A 25,077-nucleotide genomic window follows, 5' to 3' on the forward strand; every position below is an offset into this window, starting at 1 on the left:
TTTCTGAGTCCATTGTTATGACACAAGTAAGTATTTACACTCTTGGATGGAGGAACTTCAGTAGGTGGCTGTAACGTGCCTTGCGCAAGGACACAGCCCACCATTGGATTCGAACCCCTCACATTTCAAATCCAGCAGCTGCCCATGTGTTGAGTTACAATACTCAAATTGACAAGCATACAACCTTTACAGAATTGGATAAGAAGTATTTTTACATGTTATGTTTCTCAGTTTGTTAAGTTGATTTGAAAGACACCAAGAATATTTCACTTTCAATTAACATAAGTACATATATACCAATGCCAATTATGTACATTCAAAAAATGCTCCACTGTAAAAAAAAAAAACAATATGAAGAATTACAGAATATTTTTAGACATATCGTTTACATAAACTTCATTGATAAACTGCTGCAGAAAATAGATTTATTTCAAGATAGAAGTTTCTTCTTGCTGTCAATCTAATTTAGAAAAAAGAGCAAGATAGTTTGGAAGAACAAGGAAAGTTATCAAAATATAATTGTACATTATAGATATTTTGGTCTTTCTTTTATATTCAACCAGATACCAGATAGTCATTCCATAATGGTATATACATTATTCTAACATGCACCGAACCATTCAAACTCAAACATACAGTCGGCCCGCTAGAATACGATTATCAGTTTTTTTGTGTTCACCCTACTTTCATGTGAAACAGCTTCATGAGTTGAGCCTTTTGGCTTGAGATTGTTTATATGCATACACCTGCCCCTTCTCATAGGAAACTTTTATTTTCACCATGAGGTTTTTGATTATAGAAGTGAAACAATATTCATTAATTTAATAGCATTCCTCATTGGCCCTCTAGTGTCCAAAACATGAAAGTTACTGGCACTGACGTGTTGGCACTTCAACGCCAATGCCTGACTTATTCTAAAATTGAAGTTGATGTCTCAAGTGTAAGTTAGTAGTGCAAACAGTGCACCAAGGTATACACTGGTACACAAGCTACAACCTTTGAGAGCAGTCTTCAATTTGTTGAGAGGCCTGTATGCCACCTCTTTATGGGTGCGTTCGAGTAGCTCACCCGGATCGACTTTGGTCAGCCCTGTGCCGTTCGATTAGCTCTTGACGTCATTCTCGGGGCTCACCGAGGTCAGCCACCACAGACCCTGCTTGTGGAGCAGAGTCAGTGGTGGAAATACATCACACGCATGCATTGTTCGTTCCAAGAAACGGACAAATATGGCGGCCGGACAGCGGAAATCTCAAGTGGACACAAAAATCAACTGTATTTGAAGTCTAAAGATAATTATTTCTTGACTTCATTGCGACTTTCAAGGCTATAATTCCTGCCCAACTTTTTTGAGGTTTGCACTTGACTGAAAATGAGCAAATCTCAAATTAAGACCTAATCTGAAACGGGCGGCGTTTGTCAGTGGCTACAGCCACGGTTACGGACATCACCCGAGGATCGTGAGGGCCCGCAGTTGAGCGTTGGATTAGCCCTGCTGTTGTGGCCAACCCATCTGCCTTTACCGAGTCGATCCGGGTGAGCTACTCGAACACACCCTATATTATATACACAAGTGGGACTAGTGAAATGGAACTACCTATCAATGAAACACAATCACCTGAACTAGACTGCAGACCTGGCCTCATAATGTCAGGACAGACAATGACCTCTCTGTTTCTTACGTTTCATTGGTAGCTACGCATCTTTTCTGTAATCCGATTGGGCCAGTTTTCAAGTATGTGCACACGCTGAATAGAGTGGCCTTTGTGCGTGCCTCTGAATGATTCAATTTGAGCTGACACTATGTCAAAGGTCAGATGGGAACTACTGTGCCAGCTGTTCTCTGACTCTATAGTGGAATCCAGCGACCAGAATTTGAAGCTTTTACTGCGGTGGTGTCACGCTCACGCGCATGCGTTCTTAAAGACGAGGCACGTGCGCAAGTATTACCTGAGCGCGACTCACGTTAGCCCTACGCCACCACAGAAAATTGCTGCCGTCGGATTTGTCTATATTAGAGAGATATCTTTGAATGCATTTTAATCTCACAGATGCAACCAGGGGTTTGAAAAGCGAGGGTGGTACAGCATATGCAAATGATGGGAACCTCTTTCAACATGGCTACTTTTAAATTTTCTCATGCAGTTTGCAAATCTCAATGCTGGGATGTGCCTATTCAAATGTTCACATTTCAAATAAATATGAGCTAACAAAGTTTCCAAGACTTTATCGTGTGTGAAATATTCCAAAATCAGTTGAATGGAGTAGAATACATACACCTCTCTCTTCATATCTGTGCAAACTGTTTTGCAGAACTGTGAAGATTAAATGTTCATGATAACAAATAAAGATCTCTAAAAAGTGGCATGCTAAGGCAAGGATAAGCTGGGTGAAGTGGGTGGTACATATGACCACGGAAGGGGCAGGCGATAAGGCACATGGAATAAGAATTGCAATGCATCAACACTGCCTATAGATGACATATGTTCAAAATGGGCACACACACCTACTTTAACATCCCCTGGTTCCATCGCTTTAGAGTAATATACTACGATAGATATGGGTGCTTCACCTGTATCGCTGTAAGGCGGTGACTGGCTCTGACTCAACGGCTTCTAATCACTGTCCTCATCATCCAAGTAATCCTCATCATCGATTCCTGCAAATTTCAAACCAAAACAATAGTGAAGAAGCACAGATGACAATAAGCCTTTTCAGAGTTCCAACTGCTCATTCATAACCTGTGACAACGCGCATTATTTGTCTCAAATGGCCTTTGACATCATCGCGCCACTGACTTTACAAAAAGGCTGTTTGTGCATTGTGGGTACTGTCAAAGGGCATTTGAGACAAACAATGTGCGTTGTCACAGGTTACGAATGCGCGCAGTTGGAACTCCGAAAAGGCTTATACTGCAGTCAGGATTTTTCTGAATGAATACAAAGACTTTCAAATGTACACATCACTTGTGGAACACCCCACTTACACAACACTTACGGAGTACCTCACTAAGTTATTTATTTGGAGCTTGTAAAAATTGTCAATCACTCTTGTCCAAGGAAATATACAACATCTGCTTTTCTGAAATGGACAGATTTGATGGTTCGTATTTTATAGAAAAGATTGATCAACTGACTTGTTTAAAGTTTTGTGTTCATAAATGCCGAAAAAAAAAACAAGAAAAAATGCTGTTCTTTTAGTTCGCTTCCCCGACTATAAGCTTCTGACAAAACAGGACAATTTAAAGTCAGGTCAGGGAACCAGACTAGCTGGTTTATGGCCATTCACGAGTATGTTACGGAGTGAAAACAAAATGTTGGCTAACTAAATTCGGTTGAATCTACAGTCAAGTGAAGTATTTCATAATAATTTGGCAGGTTTTTTTTTGTTATGTTTTTCAACTGTTGTCTATTAGGCCAAAAAAAAAAATATTCGGTCTCTGGTCAGACCACAGTTCCGGAATTGACGCAGGGACGCGGCTTTGTTTTGTTTTTTTTTCTTTTTTTTTTTTTCTTCAAGCTTGGATTGTACAGACAAGGTGGGGTACTATTTTGCTTTTTTGGTGTCCTCATGAACATTGGTGTCCTCCACAATTTGCCTTGGTGCTCTCGATCATTTGCCTTGGTGCAATTTCCCATTCCTTGGTGCTCTTTGGTAAAAAAAATTGAGGAGGTGCGGCAAAAGAGGGCGCTGTTGGAGCTACCGCAGAACATTTTGGAAAAAAAAAAGATTGACGTGCATGATTAAAATCGACGCGCGCGCTGACCAGAGACCGACTTATTTTTTTTTTTGGCCTTAACTTGAACACAATGATAAAACAGTAAATAGATTTGAAGCAGTCACTCTCTTACTTGTTGTATGTGGGGCAAGTAGTGCAGCAGTCTGTGGGTCTTTGGAGGCAAGATCTATAGCTACCTTTCCTTCATTATTCTTAATATTTGTCCGTGCTCCTGAAAAAAAAATAGAACATTTTTGCGATGACAGATAAGCGTATTTGGAAAATCAAAGCACAGTATCCCACCACTAATTACAAAAAAACAGCCAGTATAAAAACAGCCAGTACGTGTAATCACGTCCGCCAACACGAACAGGTAAAGAGGCAGTTTAAAACCACCCACGTGATGAGCTCTGGACCAATAGGAATAGGTAAAATGTCTCGGTTATTTATGAATAATTGTTTAACCTTCAATTTAATTTGGGTAAACCCAAAAAAATTCAAGAAGAAGTTAAGGAGTTGCCTAAAGAACACCAGTGTGACTCAACCTCAGAGAGGAATACCAAATTAATGACTAATAATATGGACTGCGAGGCCGATGGGATGCAATAATTATCATCCCCAAGAGTTTTAAATATGGTCACAAAATGCAATTTCCACTCGCATGGACCACGCAGGAAACCTTGTACTTGTACCTGGGTCATTCCACTGGGTTGGGAAGCAGTGCATGTTACATCCATATATTTGGTTATATTATCAAAAGTATCAATGCATTCTTAACAATTGCTCAACATAATATTTGTCTTAGGGTGTTTCAATACTTGAGAAAGTTTGAAATCATTTGAAAGAACTTTGACAAAAATATGAGCAAAAATGTATTAATTCGGACGTAACATTGACACCGCGTCAATGTTACATCCAAATATTCTTTTTTCGCCATTTTTTACATGTATGTAAAATATTACCCAAACTGACTTTGCATATTTACAACTGGACACCTAAGCACCAAGAAAAGCTTTTGTTTTGGTATAGTCAGGGTTCAAATATTGCAGAAACAATACCTCAAGTGTGGATGTAACGGTGTAAAAATCACTTAATGGAAGTGTGACATTTGGGTTTTACACCGTGTAAATGTTACATCCACACAACCAAGTTATCATTTCTGCTCCATTTGATACCTGACTACCATAACAAAAGCTTTTCTTATTGTGTTGCATGTATAGTAAGAAGTACGCAAAGTGAATTTGGGTAATGTTTCGCAGAAATTTAAAAAAAGGTACAAATGTCATATTTGGATGTAACACTGGCACGGTGTCAATGTTACGTCCAAAATGACATTTTTTGCCCATATTTTTAGTTTCCATACATTGAAATGAATTGAAACTTTCTGCAGTGGTGAAACACCAAACAACAAATATTATGTAGAGCAACTGCTAGTAAGGCATTCATGCTTTTCTTAATATGGTCATATGTCACACATTGTTTCCCCAGCCCGGTGGAATGACCCACCTCTCAAAAGAGAAGTAAAGAAAAGAACAGCACACAAAGCACTTCTGAACTTACAAATCTAAAGTCATACGTGCCCCTCCTGAACTTCAAAAGGTTCCGAAGCTTGTAGGATATGGCGCACATGTTGACCAACAATTACGGTAGGTACTGAAGGTGTTGGTAATTATGGTAAGTATGTCTTTTTTTAAAGACAGGTATATGAAGTGAATGAGAAATATGAGACCCATTATGTAGCACCTTATAAGGGTTTACAAGGTGCTGTGCACATATTGCAGCCACTGCCAGATACACCGGGGCAAACCCCTTCTCTTAGCAATATTTTTAAAGTGTTACAGGATTCTTTAATGTGCATTACACAACACACGGGACCTACGGTTTTACATCCCATCCGAAGGGCGAAGCAATAATGGTAAAGTGCCTTGCTCAAGAGCACAAGCACCATGTTCCCAGTCAGGGTTCAAACCCATGTTATACGGCACACGAGTCAAACACCGTAACCATTGGCCACAGCACCCCACAAATCATCATCAACCCCAAGATATGCCACAAAGTTACACCCTTGACTGCAGCACTGACCTTTATCCAGCAACATTTTGACGACCTCTGGGTGACCCTTCCAAGCGGCTGCATGTAACGCCGTGTCCCCGATCTTATTCTGTGTGTTGATCTCCACCCTGGGCTGACCCAGGAGAATACTGACGCACTCAATGTGGCCACCGTGGGACGCCCAGTAAAGAGGAGTTGACCCTGACTTGTCCAATCCGTTAACGGACACCTGTGATCATACAGCGGGACAGAATTAACAATAGCATGAGTTGCTTGATTAATTAACCCTAACTCCCTAGGCATTTTCCTAGGATGTAGCCTCAATCCTGCAAAATCCTCCAATTGGCCTCATGGAAAAATAGCATATAGCCTCAATCCTGCAAATTCCTCCGTTATTTCTTGAATATGGTCCATGGAGAGGTGACCACTGCCTGAATCCTGCAAAATCCTCCAGCTATGACTGTCAATGGACTGAGGCAGAGGCAGTGACATCCTGGAGCAGTGCGGAGGATGTCAAGTATAATCAAGGACTAAATTTATGCACGGCTGAGCATAAACAACACAAGGTCGGGCCCAAGACCTTGACACAGTGCGTACTCCAAATCAGCAATGCACTTTTGCCATGTAACCTCAATCCTGCAAATTCATCCAATTTGCAAAAAGGATTTTGGAGGATTCAGGGCGGTCAGGGTTAACACTCATCATCTACTGGCAGATTTTGGAGGATTTTTGTAGGATTTAGGATCATATTGTTAAAAGATATTAAATGGGGCTTGATGCCCTGTCAAAGTTAAATATAAACAATTTGCCAATGGTTTACTGCACAAGGTGGTAGTAAACAATTGTGCACAAGGGCACACATTTTACGTGTGTCATCAACGGACTCCAAAAGAACATGTGCACATGTTTTCTCTTTTTCTCTCAAAATGTAAATAGTAGCCACTTAGCTAAAATTTCAACCAGTTAGTTATTATGCACCCTACTTTTAAAGGGAATGTACATCATTGGCTTTTGCTGTAATTTTCAGAAATGAACTATTCGAGAGGTCAGTATAATAGATCAAATATTGTTACACTGACATTTTTGAAGTTTGGTGTTCGAAAAGGTTGGAAAAACCAAGAAAAACAAAAATGTTCAAGTTGTCTGGTTCCCTGACTCCACAAAAGATAAAATGGATCAATTTATAGATGATGGAAAATTGTAAGGCAAGGGAACCAGTCTAGCTGGCCTGCACCCGTTCATCATGAACATGTAACCAATAGCAAACAAAATTTGGACTGAAAAAAAAATGGTAAATTTGGAGCAGTAGTTGAAAAATAGTTAGGTTTTCCCAACGCTGGTCGGCCGACCACCGTTGGAAATGTTTACCAAAAAATACCATTTTCTTGAAAATGACTTCAGACCAGGTGCCATAATTTTACAAGATGCTTGAGACTGTCATTTACCAACATCCTAGTAAGGTATTTTGTAAAAACTTGGTAGTTTTATTTTTCAATGTTTGCAAATGTTGTATATTCCCTTTAAGATTGTGAAAAATTTAGTTGCTTTAAACAAAAAGTGCACAAATAGCAAATGATCCCGTGTTTGGAAGTTGTGAAATCAGTTTGTGTGTGCGAAGTAAGTTTTTAACTTTCTTTTCTTTGTCTGCGTTGATATGCTTCACACAACAATAAGCCTCTGTACTGATGACGACACACTTTGTTTGTGTGTGCTTTCCTACGGTGCTCAGTGGACCGTGAGGCCCCACTGGCTCCATAGGAAAGTGCACATGTAAACAAAGTGTGACGTCATCAGTACAGAGGCTTATTGCTTTTACATTGTAAGTTTGCAAAAAACTTGACCATATCATAGACTGATAATGAATTAAATATGAGAGTGTTCTTGAACTCTGTTCCCTTAGTCCACATAATCAAAGTTTTATTCAAGAAGTTCAGCGCCCTATGGACCTCGACATGGCCCTCAAGCCTGCCATACACAAGAGCTACCGGTACGTGCTGAGCAAAAAGTCATTCGAGGCCGTTTGCTCATCACGTAGCTCACTGTGTGCGGTGAATTTTGCCGAGTTTTCTGCATTGCGAGCCCATGAGGCAAATATCTATCCTGTTTGATTTCTTTCGTCTCGCGAGGTGAAAAACTCACCGTGAGCGGTTAACCCGAGCTACGCGCTGAGCTAATAAGATTAACTAACCAATACAAGCATATTATTCCTGGTTGTCGGTCGCGTGATTTAAAAAATGGAGCCAATGGCCAATAGGCTTTAGAAGATTTGCACAAAAATATCTTAAAGTCACAAGTACAGAGTACGTGATTTCATTGGCTAGTTAATCTTTTTGGCTCAGCACATAGCTCAGGTTGACCGCACATGGTCAGTTTTTCGCCTCACAGCCTCGCGAGGCAGAAAACTCAGCAAAAATTCACTGCACACAGGATATTTTGAGAGCTACGTGCTGAGCAAATGGCCTCGAATGACGTTTTGCTCACCACATAGCCCTCGTGTGCGGCGGGCTTTACTCGACTGTCAAAGTACCTTGGTAGTACACTTCGAATCGAGATCAACAACCGTGCAACTCCCGAGGTGACACCTTCCCTTTGCTTCGGTACAAAACGGCTGTTGGATCTAAAGCTGCCACTGAATATCACAATACTATTTTCTGTTAATTGGAGTTGGGGGATACTTACAAGATTTGCAAGCGACTCTTTCAGGAAGTCGACATTTCCTCGTTTCGATGCTTCGTGGAGAGGATTGTCTATCTGTGCTGCACTCTGCTCAACTAAAAAAGGAGAATTCAGGGATTTTAATCAAAACATTTCAAATACAAGACTTCTGAAAAATTGGGGGAAAAAAATAAAAATTGTGAGCCCCCCCAAAGCCAAATCTACATATAATGGTAGAAATGCAAGAGTTACAAACAACAAAATTGTGAAATAAACCACAAAGGGAGAAAAATCAATATTAGTTTGAATAAAGTTGTCTTTGTTGCCTATTATTGGTCAAAAAAAAAAAATGCTAGAGAAGTGTCCTACTCACTGTAATTGCTTGGGATCAGCCCAGACTTCTTGCCACATCGAGCCTTGTACCAATCTTTGTTGGACTGAAAAAAAAGATGGAAAAACAAAAACACAATGTTCCGTCAGGTTTCTATACAGGGTGAGTAAAAAAAAACGTAACCCAAATGTCGGGACCATTTTTTTAGTGAAGTTCTGCATGTAGCACTTTCAAAATCTAGGATATGAAAGCCCAATTCATAAGATTTCTTTTAGTACAAGAATCATTCAAATCACTCATGTACTTTTCAAGTTACTGAATCTTAAACACGACCTCCGTTTTAAGGTTTTATCCACGGATCACCAAAACAAATCACATTGGGATGTGTGTGAATTGTTTTCGTTTTGATGAAAGAACGCACGCCTTGTTTGTGATCCGTGGACTGAACTTTAAAACCCTGGCTGTGTTTAAAACCCCGTAACTTGAATAGTACATGAGTGACTTGAGTGATTCTTGAACTAAAATAAAGCTTATGAATTGGACTTTTATATCCTACATTTAGAAAGTGCTACACGTATGCAGAACTTCACTAAAACAATGGTCCCGACATTTGGGTTTCGCTTTTTTGACTCGCCCTGTACTGCCATTAACTCTTGAGTAGAGAGTTGACAGATGGATAAGCTTCTTAGCCTCTACTCGCATGATCTGTAGATTGTCTTGGATCTGTTTAAAGTTTACTTCCAATTTATAAAACCAAACAGTTGTCTTCTTCTCTCCACACATTTCTATGAAGCCCGGGAAGCAATTTACTAAATCGTTTATTCGTACGATTGACTAATTCTTCCCCCAACTCACTAAATGGTTCCCACGATTTACTACATGGTTCCCACGATTTAGCTAATTAATAATGGTTCCCACGATTAACTAAATGGTTCCCACGATTTACTAAATGGTTCCCACGATTTACTAAATGGTTCCCATGATTTACTTAAGCTAATTAATTAATGGTTCCCACGATTAACTAAATGGTTCCCACGATTCACTAAATGGTTCCCATGATTTACTAAATGGTTTCCATGATTTACTAAATGGGTTTCCATGATCTACCAATTCGTTCGCACGATTTGCTAACTCACTCCCACGATTTACTGATTCGTTTGCACATTTTACTAATTTGTACGCAAGATTTAGTAAATCATGCACACAACTTAGCAACGGCGGGAAAAATAAGTCCACTGTGTCCCTTCCTAGGCTTCATACACTTCTTTAGGCATGTGGACTACAGTGCAAAGAATATTTTGAGGTGGTCTTAGTTTTCTTAAAACACCAGAATAATAACAAAAACCTAAGTTAGACTTGAAACTTTGCATGGTGGTGGTATGAACTAATGAAGGTTTGCAGTAACACAATGTAGAAATCTCTTTTGGGAAGATGTGTGGTTCTGAAAAGATGATCAGGGCATACTGATCGGAACGTCGACGATCAGAGCATACTGATCGGAACGTCGACGATCAGAGCATACTGATCAGAACGTTGAGTTTTACAACCCACTGGTTCTTTTCAGAACCACACATCTTCCCAAAAGAGATCTCTACACGGTGTTACCACAAACCTTCACAAAAACAAAAGCCTAAAAAACAAACATGGAAACTCACCATGTCTGTGACATACAGCAGATCTCCCTCCTCAAAAGTAAGCTCATCGCTCTGTAGAGTAACGAAAGTATAAAATTATAAGCAACATATTAGAAACACACAGCATGTGGTCTGCTGGGAAGGTTGCCCAGCTAACATCATGCTGCAGGGAGTACCTGATAGGGCAAGAACGAAAGGAATACTACCAAAGAAATAGACGGACAACATGAAGGTCTAGACCAACCATAGAGCTATTTTAAATTACTAGAGCGCTAACTTCGTGTACAAAGTAATGCCTGCTGGGCGCATCCACGTTTGTGCACAAACCTATGGAGACCTAGAAATTTTGTACGGCTTTTGTACGGCTATTTGCATCTGCGTTTGTATTCCATACCAGTGCGTTATCGAAGCCAATACGCCCAAAACCAAAATGCACGATCAGCAAATGAGCGTGTCATTTTGCTCTACACAAACAGCGCAACGCGTGCGCGTGTTCGCTGCAGATGCTTTTTGCCGTCACGTTTTTTTTAACCGTCAATGACGCGCTTAAGTTGTATGTTCTACTTGCGCGTTGCATGTAGAGTACACTTTCAAAATTAAATCCATCTAATTTCATTATGTTCTACCAAAACGTACATAAATTCAAAATGTTTGCCCCCAGGACGGTTTCAAAGCGTCTCCGCGCACAGAATGATGAGTTAGCGTTCTAGTAATTTAATATAGCTCTATGAGACCAACTCAGATTGACTGCTGACTAAAGAACTTGTGTCTTTACCGCTATAGGGCTGTGCATTGGGACCGAGTACCTACTCGGTGCTTGGTTGGTGCTTCTCCTAAATACTCCACAGGAGGCCAGAAACACTGGGGCAAACCCCTTCAATAGCGATAAGTGTCACTGGTTTTTTTACGTGCATTTCATTACACAACACATGGGACTAATGGTTAAGTGCCTTGCTTAGGGGCACAAGTGTTCAGACCCGGGCTCAAACCCACATTCTGCTGCCTCTAAAACACCAGAGCATGAGTCTGGTGCGGTGCTCTCAACCGCTGGGCCATGACACTCCATAGTGAGCTACCTGATCACTACCTGACCGCTGATGTCAGGAATCGGTTCCAGATTATGGGATCGGGGGAAAAAAAACAACATATCACATTTATGGTGCTTGCGAAAGTTGCAGTTTACACCGTAAAGCTATAAAGCTCACTGTACACACTTCTTTCGTGCAGTATTGATGCACTGATGTGGTACTATTATGTGATGTGCTGTGGTCCAATGGTTACGGTGTTCAACTCGTGTGCTGTGGGTTCCAATCCTGAGCGTGGGAACATGGTGCTTGTGCTCTTGAGCAAGGTACTTTACCATTATTGCTTCGCCCTTCGGATGGGACGTGAAGCTGTAGGTCCCGTGTGTTGTGTAATGCACGTTAAAGAACCAGTAACACTTATCGCTAAGAGAAGGGGTTAGCCCCGGTGTTTCTGGCAGTGGCTGCTTAATGCGCCACAGCTCCTTGTAAACCATTATAAAGGTGCTACATAATGGTTCTCATATTTCTCGTGTACTTCATTTACCTGTCTCTAATTATAGAAATAATTTCCAGCGCCTTGAGTACCTAATTGTTAGTAGATATGTGCGCTATATAAGACTTTGGTATTATTATTATTATTATGTGGACCTTGAAGAACAATTTGAATGGCAACTTCTGTGATCTAAATTTCGGGGTCGGGTTTCTTTAACGGGTACCTGAGTACCGTGCTCTTTTCAATCGGGTACCTGGTTCCCGTACTACCCGTACATGCACACCGTTAACATCCAGTCAGTGAGATACATAAAGTGGACTGTAGTTTGGCCAAACGGGACCAATCAGAACACAACTTGTACAGCTACAGTTTATTGGTTGTCAACATTTTTTTACTTTTTTTTTATTTTTATTTTTTTATTAAAATATATAGCTCTCCTTCATTCTGGGGTTCTCATCAATTTGTTATTAACCCTAACCCCTTTGGTGTTTTTTAATACTAGAAAGTATCCTGAATCCACCAAAATCCAACAATTTTGCCATGCAAAAAAAATGGTGGTGGCCAGTGAGTCCATCAGAATCCAGCAGTTAGCCGGGAGTAAATCTGTTGAGATCCTAAATCCATGAAGTCCCCCAACTGCTCAATAAGGAGGTATCCTGAATCCACCAAAATCCTGCAGTATCGTTAGGCTTACTGTGCGGAATCCATCAAAATCTCCCAACTTTTTCAATATGGAAGTATCCTGCATCTACCGAAATCCTCGGGTGTGGATTCAAATGGATTCAGGTACGTTGGGTTAAAGTGAAACAAACTTACATGTTGGGCCTGGTAGTTGTACAGGGACCGGAAAACTTTGACCTGACCTGAAAACAAGACAAAAGATATAAACAATTAATTATAGAATGATCACAATACTTGTTTAGCCACATTTCAGGTTTATCGGTACTGCCATAATACATGTACCTATAGGGCCTATTTTGCATTTTGAACGATGATGCTGAGTCGGGAACTAGGGCAGAGCTCAGCGGAAACCAGTTCAAGCTAGTTCCCGACTCCGTATCATCGTTTGAAATGCACTTGAGTGTACAAACGAGATCCGGTCCACTCATTATCATAAGGTAGTGGATATTTTGCCGGAGGTAACGCCGGCAAACTAACGTTTACTAAAGGTTTGCCAGCGGCAATCCATATCAACAGAGGGCGCTGTACTCTTTAAGATAGGGCTGAATTATAACATGTTTCAAATTCCCACTAAAGTTGTATAGCACAGTCGGTGCAGTGATTAAGCAATGGCTCTAGTGAGTGGGATGTCCTGAGTTCGAATCCTGATCCCCGCCACATTTTTAAGGTTTTTTTTCCCATCCCCAAATAAATAAGAATATTCTTCTTTTATTATTTTAATATGTCTCAAACATTTTATTGCAGAGTATTACTTTTTCTTTTTCAGATTTGTGGCTCTGGAGGATTTTTTTTTAAAGGGAAATAATTAAAGTCCGAAATTATAAAATGGTCTGATTCCCATCTTGTAAATACAAAAATACAACGATAATATTGGCATGGAGCCAGACTAAAATTTGTCACCGGAAAATGTTTAACTTACTTTAAGTCCCGAAAAACAGTAACTGCGCATGTTCAGTGCATATCCGGCAAGCTAACGTTTACTGAAGGTTTGCCGTCTCCGGCAAAAAATCCACTGCCTTATCATAATCGATGCGTCGCGCTCGGTAAGGGAATCGCACTGGGACCTTTAGAAGCAAACTCACCCTAGGCTAATCAGAAAGTGCTGCCTTTTTCAGATGTCTATTTTTCGTGAAATTTCCAGATTTGTTTGCACACATTTGCGTATCAAAATTTTTAACATGAAATTTCACGAAAATTAGACATCTGAAAAAGGCAGCACTTTCTCTGATTAGCCTATAAAGTATACGCAGTGGCTATTGTTACGGCAGCCGTAACGCATTTCCCATTTTCTATCGTTATGGTAGACTGCAACTTTTATAAAAACATGAGAAGAAAATATAAAATTAGAAGGAAAAAAAGTGAATTTGAACGTTATGAAATTCGGACTTTATTTCCCTTTTAAAAAAAATCCTCCAAAGCCTCAGGTTAGAAAAGGAAAAAAATTCGAGTGCAAAACTGAGATGCGAACCCGCAACCTAGCGGTGTAAAATCCTACCCTGTATCGCCTGAGCTGTCGCATTGCTCGCTAAAACGTGTGGAAACAAATAATTATATACCTGTGTGCGTATCAATAAAGTATCGTAGAGGGCGCCAAACAACGGCTGCCGTAACAATAGGCACTTCGTAAAGTATAAGAGGGTGAGTATGGTTCTAAAGCAATAATAAACTACAAACTAAGCTTAAATGCGAAAGTCAAAATTTGACAAACTTCGACATGTTTTTGTACATGGTGGAAGTGTGGCCTTTATTTACGGAGGTAGTCCAGTAAATTGGCCACATTTATGGGGCTATTGGATTGCCTATGGTACAAACATGACAAACAAACCAAACTCCAAAGTGGCGTCTGGATACCACATTCTTTCCACACCGTTTTCCGAGAAATACCCTTCCGATTAGTTTCATTTCAGAGGAATACCTGGTTTAGGAACCGGCTTTGGCGGTGGCGGTGCACTTCTTGCTGGAGTAGTCATAACTGAAAGCCAATATGCAGTTCAAGAAAAGGGGAAAAACTGTACTCCGAGCTAGCTCCGATGACTGCAAGAACCACTCACGTTTACGTTTCCGGGTGAGGTCTGACTTCTGTCGCTATCATCGCGATGGAGTTTCGCCATGCACAAGTCCGAGCCAGACTACTGAGCCGAACCCGGAAGTGTTATTACTAAAGTTCAGCTTAGAAATTAATTACCTACGATGTTTGCGACCTTCGCGTACGTGTTGTAATAGACTAGCGTGTCCGAATGACAGGTAGTAATCCGATTTGTGATATGAAAACAAAATAAACCGCAAACTTCGTGTGCACGACGAAGCTGTCACAGATCTATTTTTAGTACTGTTCATTTTGCTTTAAAAACATGAGCAATTAGCTGATACTGAGTTGACTGAGTGTATAAAATTAGGTGTCTTTTCTTTACATCTCACTTGCAGTATGGATGACGGAGAGGAATTACCACTTTCAATCCCTGTAAGTTTAACCATTTTTATGCGACCGGTGCCATTCTTCTTGTGATCTTCCTTGATGATCAGTCACACTGCATGTGTTGTGCCCATTCTTGAAAATCACGCATTCTCGAGAATGGGCATGCACATTCTTGAGAATGTGCAACTGGATCCTTGCTCGGTACAACTATAGAATGCAGGGCCACTTTACTCTACATCCGCGCCTCCGTACGGCTGCGTGGAGGCGTGGAGCCGCAGTCGACCTACCTCCGAAAATCGATCGTGGAGTCGTGGAGCCGCAGAGAATTGCGCCCTCTATCGGTGCGCGTCTCTGCGACTCCGCGACTCCGCGCCTCCGCGACTCCAGACAGTGCCCCGTCGCCCTCCCCCCCCCCCCTTCCTAATTGGCCCGCCCAATTAAAGCGACTCTGCGACTCCCCGACTCCGCGCCTCCGCGACTCCAGACAGTGCCCCGTCGCCCTCCCCCCTTCCTAATTGGCCCGCCGATTTAAAATGGATATGGATGCTTCGTTCTCAAAAAGATTCCGCCGAGAATTGCGCCCTCTATCGCTACGCGTCTCTGCGACTCCGCGACTCCGCGCCTCCGCCACTCCAGTGCCCCGCGTCTCCGCGATTCTGCGACTCCAAGACTCCGCGCCTCCGCCGCTCCAGACAGTGCCCCCAACACATTTACAAGCACGCCCTCCCTTCCGATCCTTCATGAGAAGCTTTGAAGACAAGTGCAGTGCATTCCTTCGCTGTACTTAGCACTTTTTTGCAGGTTTGCATATCTATTACTCCTATTCCATCCACGCCTCCAGGCAAAATAAAAACCTTGCTTCGGCGTGGCCCTGCATTCTATAGTTGCTCCCCTTGCTCAATCTTGGCAAAAATAACTCTTCCAGATTGAGCGCACATTCTTGAGAATGCGCGACAAGATAACGGTCTTGTCGATGCCGAGCACCGGCTGCGCTTGGCAAGTCTAGCTGAATCCTCGTTCACTGATTCTCAATAATTATACTGTTGCAACGCAAGGCGCTGAAAAGTAGAGTGGCTATGATAAGTAAAGGCGTATTGATATGGGGGGGGGGGGGGACACCGGGAAAATATAAGAGACATAATAATACTAGTGCAAAGAATTCTGATTTTTGGGATAATAAAAGCGGGGGGGACGGGGGGGGGGGGGGGGGGGGGGGGGTAAGAATGAAGAATGAAGAATGAGAATGAATACTGCTACATCCCATAGTGCTAATGCTATTTCCCATTTAAATTGCCACCAATTTATTGTTCCCATCCCACCATAACGTCGCAGAGCTGGATTCTATCTAGTCAAAAGAGCAATTTTGGCAGCTTCTGGACATCGTTTTTTTTTCGTGGCACGCATATGATACATGCAGGGACTTGTAACTTGTCTAGCCTAAACAAAGCACTTCCCAGACTAGTTCCCAGTTCTCTGTTATTACAAAACTTCCCATAGTGGGCAGAAAAAAGCAATAATAACAGGTTTAATTTGATTCAAATTATCGTAGTTATACGAGTACAGAAGCATAGCACATTTTCTTTCCTCTTTATATGAATTGTTTCCCTTTTAACCGCTATACAATTCATTTAACATAATTATGTCGTGCAATGTTTGTTAAGATTGGGCAAAATTCATAAATTGTGCACGTGATATTCCCACCCAATCTTATGAATGAGCGCTCATTCTTAAGAACGCGTGCTCGTTCTTAAGAATGGGCGCTCATTCTTAAGAATGCGCGCCCATTCTCGAGAATGTGCATGCCCATTCTCGAGAATGCGTGATTTTCAAGAATGGGCACAACACATGCACACTAGTCCGAACACGGAGGAATAAAAACACACGGATCGCTTTTTTAAGCGATCCGGCCGTAGAGTCCTAGTTACTCGGACTACATGTACACATACATGACGTACTGGGGCATGTCTGGAAACTCCACTTGACTTTGAGTTTGTGCTGATTTCAAACCAATTTGTCATGTTTGCCATATTTGTGAGATAGTTCGTTTTGCTTATTTTAATTTTCTGTGTTTGGTCTGTTGGGAAAGAATGCCCTGACGCCACTTGCTTGTTTTATGATCTCAATTCTCAATGAAGGTCAGCCGTTGCAAAAATGTTGATCTGATGAAAACATGAACATTTCTTGGTAACATTTTTGCACACACATGGGTACACCAAGGCACAGAGTTTAGTCCGGTGACTGGCCATAGACATGATAGACGGGGGTAGTCCAAAGGTTAAAAAAAGGTGATTTTGCCAGATATTTCACTCCCCAATTTAAATAATCCATATAAAAATGATTCTTTTCTCAGTAATCCTTACCTTTAGGACCCTGTTCCTATATTGTTGATGTACCCTAACGTGGCGCAGCCCCTAACGTGGCGCACTTTGATTTTTCGCCTGTAGCGCCTAGCTAGAGCAAAAGTTTTAACTGAAATTTCACAGAAAGCGAAATTTCATCAAGTTCTAAACACTCCCGTTCATAAATCGCGAGTTTATTTACCCGCTACAAAGTTAAAAGGAAAATTTATTTTGGCGTGATTTTGCGATTTTAATTTTTATTTTCAAGTGCAAAGTGAAACCTTTGAAAATGCCCCGAAAAATAAGAAAATAATGTTCTGACAAACATCTGGCTGGGTATGTAAGTAGAAATAATAATGATTTATCAGAATTGATCAAGTTTACAGAAATTCTTAAATGTTAATTTGGAATTTTCTGAGATTTACTTAAGTGCGCCACGTTAGGGAACACTCCGCCAATTTGTGCCCAATTTCCGGACGCCACCGTTTTTCAATTTCGGCTTAAATTTTATGAAACCGAAATTGTTCATGGAGGTTAAATAGCAAGCATTAATAAGGTAAAAGTACCATTATTTTACTGCATGAATTTGAGGTTTGTCAACAAAGAGGTTTGGCAACACTACACGAGGAAAGTTGGGTAAGCTTCGAAGTGCGCCACGTTAGGGAACACGACTATATAGGGTTAAAAGACTTACCAAAACAGCTGACTAAATGACACTCAAAAGTGACATTCTGATAATTGTTGACGCGTCTGAACAGTTGGCAATGACATCTTCTTGAATATCAGCAGGTTAATTTTTGTGGAAAGAGGGCAGGGCTTTGATTTATGAGGAGTTAAAGACGACGATGACAAACAAAAAATATATTTTAAAAAAGCAAGATGGCGAACTGCAAATAAAGGTAGGAAAGTCACATTTTCTTTGACAGTGCTTTCAAAATTACAACTGACATGAGTTTATCTGTTAGAAAAAAGACTTCTTTAGCCTGCAAAAGTCACTTGGTACTGGGCAGTCATCTGCAAAAGTCAATTTTGAACAGAACTTGTAAAAATAGCGGTGTCCTAAAGATAAGGATTACCCTTTTCTCCATGACTATGTACGAGCAGGTCAAGGCAGTGTCAGAGCACTTCACATGCCCCATATGCATGGAGAGACTGTCCCAGACATACATCACGCCCTGCGGCCATCGCTATTGTGGTAAATGCATCAAAGAGTGCGTCAATAGGAGGTAAGAGAATGGTTTGGCATTCATTGCATGTATTGTTGATGTACCCTAACGTGGCGCGGCCCCTAACGTGGCGCACTTTGATTTTTCGCCTGTAGCGCCTAGCTAGAGCAAATGTTTTAACTGAAATTTCGCAGAAAGTGAAATTTAATCAAGTTCTAAACACTCCCGTTCATAAATCGCGAGTTTTTTTTACCCGTTGCAAAGTTAAAAGAAAAAATTATTTTGGCGTGATTTTCCGATTTTATTTTCAAGTGCAAAGTGAACCCTTTGAAAATGTCCCGAAAAATAAGAAAATAATTTTCTGACAAACATCTGGCTGGGTTTGTAAGTAAAGATAATGATGATTTATCAGAATTTATCAAGTTTACAGAAATTCTTAAATGTTAATTTGGAATTTTCCGAGATTTATTCAAGTGCGCCACGTTAGGGAACACTCCGCCAATTTGTGCCCAATTTCCGGACGCGACCGTTTTTGCATTTCGGATTAAATTTTATGAAACCGAAATTGTTCACAGAGGTTAAATAGCAAACATTAAAAAGGTAAAAGTACCAGTATTTCACTGCATGAATTTGAGGTTTATCAACAAATAGGTTTGGCAACAATACACGAGGAAAGTTGGGTAAGCTTCGAAGTGCGCCACGTTAGGGAACACGACTATATGCGTTATACATTACTCAGCTATCTCTGGAGCCTTTATCAGCTTTGAGCTCCGTGCTCTAACAAAAGAGGGCGCCCTTTTACAAAGCAACGACGTCCCAAGGGCGGGACATTTCGCTGGTTGACGCGCACTGTTTCTTGTGTGTGATGCACGTACACCAGGGGATTTGTACTATGTACACGCAGTGGCCGTGATTCGCAGCAAATGAATTGCAGTCAGGCAAGATGGTGTCGGTCGGTCACCCCCAACTGTACTCACTTTGCCGGTGAGGGGGGTACTTGTGAACGGAGCGGATAGACTCCTCTTTCATTTTTTTTGCTCAGTCATCTGTGACAATGACTTAAAAATGACTCAAAATTAATATGACTGGATAGAGGATATCCTGGCCTTTTTCCTTGTAGTTCAATCTTTCTAAAATATTCAGTACATTTCTGATAATTTACAATTAAAAATAGGTACACTTTAGTTTGAGATACGCTGTTTTGCATTAATTCCGATAACTGGGTTTTATTCTTTCTTTTTTGATATGCAGATCCAGATGTCCATGTTGCAACACGAAAGTGACAGGAGACAAGCTGTTCCCTGATTGGGCGTTTGATAACCTCATTAGCATGGTTTCCACGGAGAAAAACAAAGCAGAGGATATGTACTTTGTGAAGTTAATTCAAGAAGCAGGTACTAAAAAGTTAGCCTTTAATAGTTATCCTGCATTTTTCAAACTCTCATCGTTTTCCCCTTCTAAAGGCCGGTTCATACTACATGCGAATGTGAATGCAATGCTAATTTGATGTCATGGAGCATTCGTTGCGAAATTTGCTGGAGTTGAAATGTGTTCAATTTTTGCCCTGACCTCACAAATTCTAGTTCGCATTCGCTTTCGCGCCGAGTATGAACCGGACTTAACACAAAAAGTGGAAATTTCCATCACAGTAAATGTTAAACATTACAGTAAATGTTAAAGATTGCCTGGGAATCAAAGTCAAAAATTGTTTTGAAAAAAAAAACAGGTTAAAGGGAAGATACAACATTTGCAAACATCAAAAAACGAAATGATCAAATTATCACGAAATACCTTACTGAATTGGTAGGGACTAGTCCAAATCATCCTTTAAAATCGTGGCTCCTGGTGTGCTGACATTTTAAAAAAACACTGTATTTTTCCAACGCTGGTCGGCCGACCAGCGTTGGAGAAAACTGGCTTTTTTTCAAAAACTGTTCCTAAGTTTTCGTATTTAGTTATTTTGACTTTTCTTTGCAATTGATTACACACATGTGAAGGGGTACAAGCCTGCTAGACTGTTTCTCTGAGCCTACAATTCCCCAAGTGTATTAATTGCTCTGTTTCATTTTAAGTGGGGTCAGGGAACCAGACTACAAGAACATGATAGGTTTTCTTGGTTTTTCCAGCGTCTACAAGCCCAAAACGTGAAACAAGTCAGTTTAAAAAATATTTTCTATAACATACTAATCCTCCAAATCCATTTATTTCTGAAAATAACAGCAAAAGCAAATGTTGTACATTCCCCTTAAGCTGTTTTGTTTCTGTCATGACAAGTGTCTTGAGTTAGATATTTTACTTCAGATAGTATCCTGCCTGCAGTGGGTCAAACTTAAAGTAGACTCACACAAACAAGCACGACCACAGTACTTGCCACTTAATGCTTGTTTATGTAATGTGTAATGCATTTCAAAATTTGTTTTGCTTTCAGGTCATCAAGAAAAAGAAGAGACAAATTCCAAGGAGGAGTCTCCAATTGTGGGTACATTACAAAGTAAGACTTGACATAAAATTTTACGGGGGAGTGTGGCTTAGAGGTTAGGGTTTCATAACTCGTGATCAGAGGGTCAGGGGTTCGAATCGAGCTGCTGGTCATATGTTGTGTCCTTGGGCAAGCCACTTCATCCCCACTTGCCTCTCTATCTCTACCCAAGAGAATGAATGGGTACCAGCATTAGCTTGGGAGTAACCTGTGATGGACTAGCATCCCATCCAGGGGGAATAGGAATATCGTCAGTCGTTTAATTCTACTGAAACTGGAGATAAACGCCGACCTGATGGGCCACATTGGCTCGTGACAGACTTTATTATTTCTTATTTCCAATATTTGCACCTTCCTTATGGTAATTTTTGTGTTATGATTATGTCAATTTTCAAAAAATATGCCACCATGAACCTTGCCAGTTTGAGTCCTGTCTGCACTGAATGGTACTTCCATGTGTCAGATGACATCCAGCACCCCCAATCCACTTAATGATTCTGCGACAGCACGATTTGCTCTAAAATCCTTACAACCCAGGCTGTTCACCCTAGAAGTTGAAATTCGAAGTTGAACTGTTTTTTTTTATACCCATAATTTTTTCAGAGCATCTCAAGATTGGCCTGGCCAGCCATGAGCAGTACTATCAGGACTTCAAGCGGGAGTTTACTCAGCGAATTCAGCAGGTCGATGTCCAGATGGAAGCAGTCCAAGGAGGTACTTAAGAATTTGCAGGACTTTGCTCAGACACTCATTACCAACATGTTTGTTGAAATTAGTCAGATGGAGGGCAGTGTTTGCATTTGATAATAGTACTGCAGTTGAACCGCTGACCTGAACCAAAATTTGCTGAATGTGGCATTTTGGTTGTACATTGTAATGTTTGTATAGCGCTTTCCATCGTATCAATGATCTCAAAACGCTTTACAATTATTGCCCTGTTCATCGGGCCACGAGACCACGCGGCAGTGGATATCAGCGCACATTCAGTCCCCTACTTTCACAGGTACCTATTCATACTCCTGGGTGGAGAGAGGCAATCGTAGTTAAGTGACTTGCCCAAGGGCACAAACACCAATGTTCCTGGCAGGGTTCGAACCCATGCACCATCGTACATGAGTCAAACACTGTAACCACTGAACCATGGCATTCTACATTCAAAACCATCAAAACTTACACAACTATAAAAATGATCTAAAGGAGGCTTTGCCTAGCCACTTCGTGGGGGTGGTGGCTTCATCACCCTGTTGACCGCTTCGCGGGCAAGTCACCCACTTTGCAGGCAAACACCCACTTTGCGAGTGATCAACTCGTAAACTGGTGAACACACACAGTATACTCCTTTTGCACTTTACTGTATAGTGATGATTCGCCATTTGATGGAGGAAAACAATATTTAAGGCTGACAAAAAGACGCAAGTTATAAAGGAGGTGACAACTTGCAAGTAATGAGCCTGTCCCACAGTGTATGCATGCACATACAAGATTAAATACTGTGGGAAGACCTCTAAACTTATTGCCGAATTTCTTGTGAATCCCTCAAAAACTATATGGGCTACTGCAGTCTGTTTTTTCAAAGGGTATAATCAAACATTTAAGCTTTTCAAAATACCAAGAATGGAAGTGCTTACATACTCTAGTGTTTTACTCTGTCCCCCCCCCCCCCCCCCCCCCCCCGTATATTCCCCGAATCTGAAAAAAATATCCTTCTGTCTTCTCGTAATTAACAGTTGTTGACTGTTGTGATGAGGGATATGACATTTTTAACACCCGAGGGATGCATAGCACCCAAGGCGAAGCCGAGGGGGTTAAAAACGGCATATCCCACATCACAGCAGTCAACAATTGTTTTGTTATATCGTGCCAATAACTCAAAAAGATAAATGGTTGTAACTTACTGTGTGAGAAATAAATTAAACCACTGCGATGTAGCCTTTGATAACTGAGAGTTTTGATGTCCTGCCGGACATGAGCAGTTGACGTTTGCAGTTCTCATTGCGCGAAGCTAGCGCGCCGGCAGGTTCTATACGCGTGCGCAAAGCGCGCAATGAATGCAGTGGGATATCACTGATCTCGTCTCAAAAAATGGATACAAGTGTGTGAAATGCTTTTTAACAGAGCAGACACGTGGCCGTTCTAGAATATTTAAAAAACAGTATCCAAACACACAATATAACAATTAAAGTTTGGACCCGAAGGAGAACAGTGCAGAAGCAATAACCAGGCTACATATTAGATGTACAACAAACAAAAGTGAGAAGAAGATTATATTGTATTTTTTTGGCTACATTTTCTTTCACCTGTGTTTTTACATTAATAATAAAGATTCATATAGTTTAAAAACATAAATCAAAGAGAAGGGAGGATTGGATGAGTTGGCATTACAGTTATAACCAGCTGGCTTGATGTTGATTCAATATCGATTCACAGGTGGTGATGATGTGTCGATGGCACAGCGGCTTCAAGAACTTGAGGTCAAGAAGCAATCGCTGCATACTGAACTCAGAACATGCACTCAGTTACTAGTAGACGCATATGACAAGTGAGTATGAGCTCCGTGCGCCAACAAAAAAGGGGGCCTTTTTACCACTTTTAAGAGACCTGTGGATGAGACACACAGCGTGTGCATACTGTACTGTACTGGTTCGCGCGCGAAGGGCGCATGACTTTCTGAATGTGCCAAAGCCATTAGCCACAGCGTCTTCAAGTGAGCGTCGGGCATCGTCAGCACACTAATACGCTCAAATTTAAACTTGCGATGGTCTCCCAGACTGATACCAGCCCCCAATAACTTTGGATCATTCGAAATATGCAGTGGATGGACCGGGAACCAGTCTAGGTCTCCCCCAACTCTCTTTTCTGGCCGTTGAAGGAGTACTTGTGTGTGGAGCCCATAGGGAAATCGCCTGTCTCAACTTTCAACGTCTGACATTTTTGGTTTGGCATGCAGTGCTTTAGATGTTGAGATCCAGTATTGTTTTGTACATATTTTTGTCAATATCTTTCAGGTATTTAACGGATCACCTGCCTACTCCTTCGTTACTACCGGTCACAGTCTCGGTGCGACTCCAAGGGAAAAACGTCACTCTGCCAGATATTAAACTAAAGCCACACAGTAGGTGAGCTTGATTGCTGATCATTCTGAACCCTAACCCTCTCAGATCCCTCCAAATTAGCCAGGAGGTTTCTGTTGGGTAGGATTGAGGAATGCAGGACCCAGCTACCATTTCAAGGAGTATAAGGTGCCGGGGAAATTGGGTTTCATGAGGTGATTTTTCCTAAAAGCCTGGGCCCTTTTATACCAGGATTTTGGATGTTTATCTTTGACTGAGCCCAGTGTAACATTATCGGGTTAAAGGTATAGTCCATCATTTGTAATTTGTGCATTTTGTTCGTTTGAAGCAACAAAAGTGCTCAAAATCTAAAGAAGGGTACTGAACAACTAACCTGATGAAGTTTCAGCTCAGCTTCAGCTGTATATTCCGAGGAAAACAGCATTCTAGGATCTCAATTTCAAATCAAAAGTTGCTGAATCATGTTTTGAATTGGGCCTGAATTCAGCGTCCGAGAAACGTTCTCACTGTGCCGATTGCAGCTACGCGATGTCGCGCACTGATCCGACGAATTATAGCATGTGCGTGTGCGTCGTGCAAATGCTTGCGCGCGCTTCGCCGAATAACAAAACGAACTATTAATTTAAATTTTCCTACGGTGAATTTTAAGAAGCATTGTTTGAAAGGCCTTCCCTCGTTGATTACTTCAAAATGACAGTTTGCCAGAAAGAATAAATTCACAGGGAGTTTAGTCCCCTTACTATCTTTCAACCAAGTATGTTTTTCAACAATAATTACACCAGTTACTTTTCGGATAGCTGCAAATGATGGACTATAGCTTTAATCACTGAAGGCAATGGTTACACCATAGGAGGCCAGTCCACACTCTTTGGCATGCATTAACGTAACTCATGTGCCACAGCGGCCACACTTACAGTCCGACAAATCCAGGATTTCTGTTGTTTATGCATCAATTTTACAATCAATAAAGCATCGTTCCTTTCAAATTATAGTTTCCATTACAGATTTGAAATCCGAGTA

At 41.1% G+C, this 25,077-nt stretch overlaps 2 protein-coding genes across 2 annotated transcripts in view; one reads left to right on the forward strand and one right to left on the reverse strand.

Moving 5' to 3' along the window:
- On the reverse strand, nucleotides 1–14,638 carry LOC119745411 (osteoclast-stimulating factor 1-like). The gene is made up of 8 exons (XM_038221735.1): nucleotides 14,502–14,638; nucleotides 12,722–12,768; nucleotides 10,409–10,459; nucleotides 8,796–8,859; nucleotides 8,447–8,538; nucleotides 5,798–5,996; nucleotides 3,849–3,947; nucleotides 1–2,656 (listed from the first exon to the last, which is right to left on the reverse strand). The coding sequence occupies exons 1-8, from the start codon at nucleotides 14,554–14,556 to the stop codon at nucleotides 2,613–2,615; spliced, it is 651 nt and encodes a 216-aa protein (XP_038077663.1). The 5' UTR covers nucleotides 14,557–14,638; the 3' UTR covers nucleotides 1–2,612.
- LOC119745409 overlaps nucleotides 14,552–25,077 on the forward strand; it is a 17,204-nt gene continuing 6,678 nt past the window's right edge. Inside the window, exons 1-8 of the mRNA XM_038221734.1 lie at nucleotides 14,552–14,830; nucleotides 15,011–15,047; nucleotides 18,446–18,567; nucleotides 19,759–19,901; nucleotides 20,936–20,998; nucleotides 21,590–21,700; nucleotides 23,414–23,525; nucleotides 23,992–24,102. Coding sequence (XP_038077662.1) covers nucleotides 14,571–14,830; nucleotides 15,011–15,047; nucleotides 18,446–18,567; nucleotides 19,759–19,901; nucleotides 20,936–20,998; nucleotides 21,590–21,700; nucleotides 23,414–23,525; nucleotides 23,992–24,102 — 959 coding nt within the window. The 5' untranslated portion in view covers nucleotides 14,552–14,570. The remainder of the gene's footprint in view (nucleotides 14,831–15,010; nucleotides 15,048–18,445; nucleotides 18,568–19,758; nucleotides 19,902–20,935; nucleotides 20,999–21,589; nucleotides 21,701–23,413; nucleotides 23,526–23,991; nucleotides 24,103–25,077) is intronic.

The sequence above is a fragment of the Patiria miniata genome, unplaced genomic scaffold (genome assembly GCF_015706575.1).
Source record: "Patiria miniata isolate m_02_andy unplaced genomic scaffold, ASM1570657v1 HiC_scaffold_7, whole genome shotgun sequence".
In the NCBI taxonomy this organism is placed as follows: Eukaryota; Metazoa; Echinodermata; class Asteroidea; order Valvatida; family Asterinidae; genus Patiria; species Patiria miniata.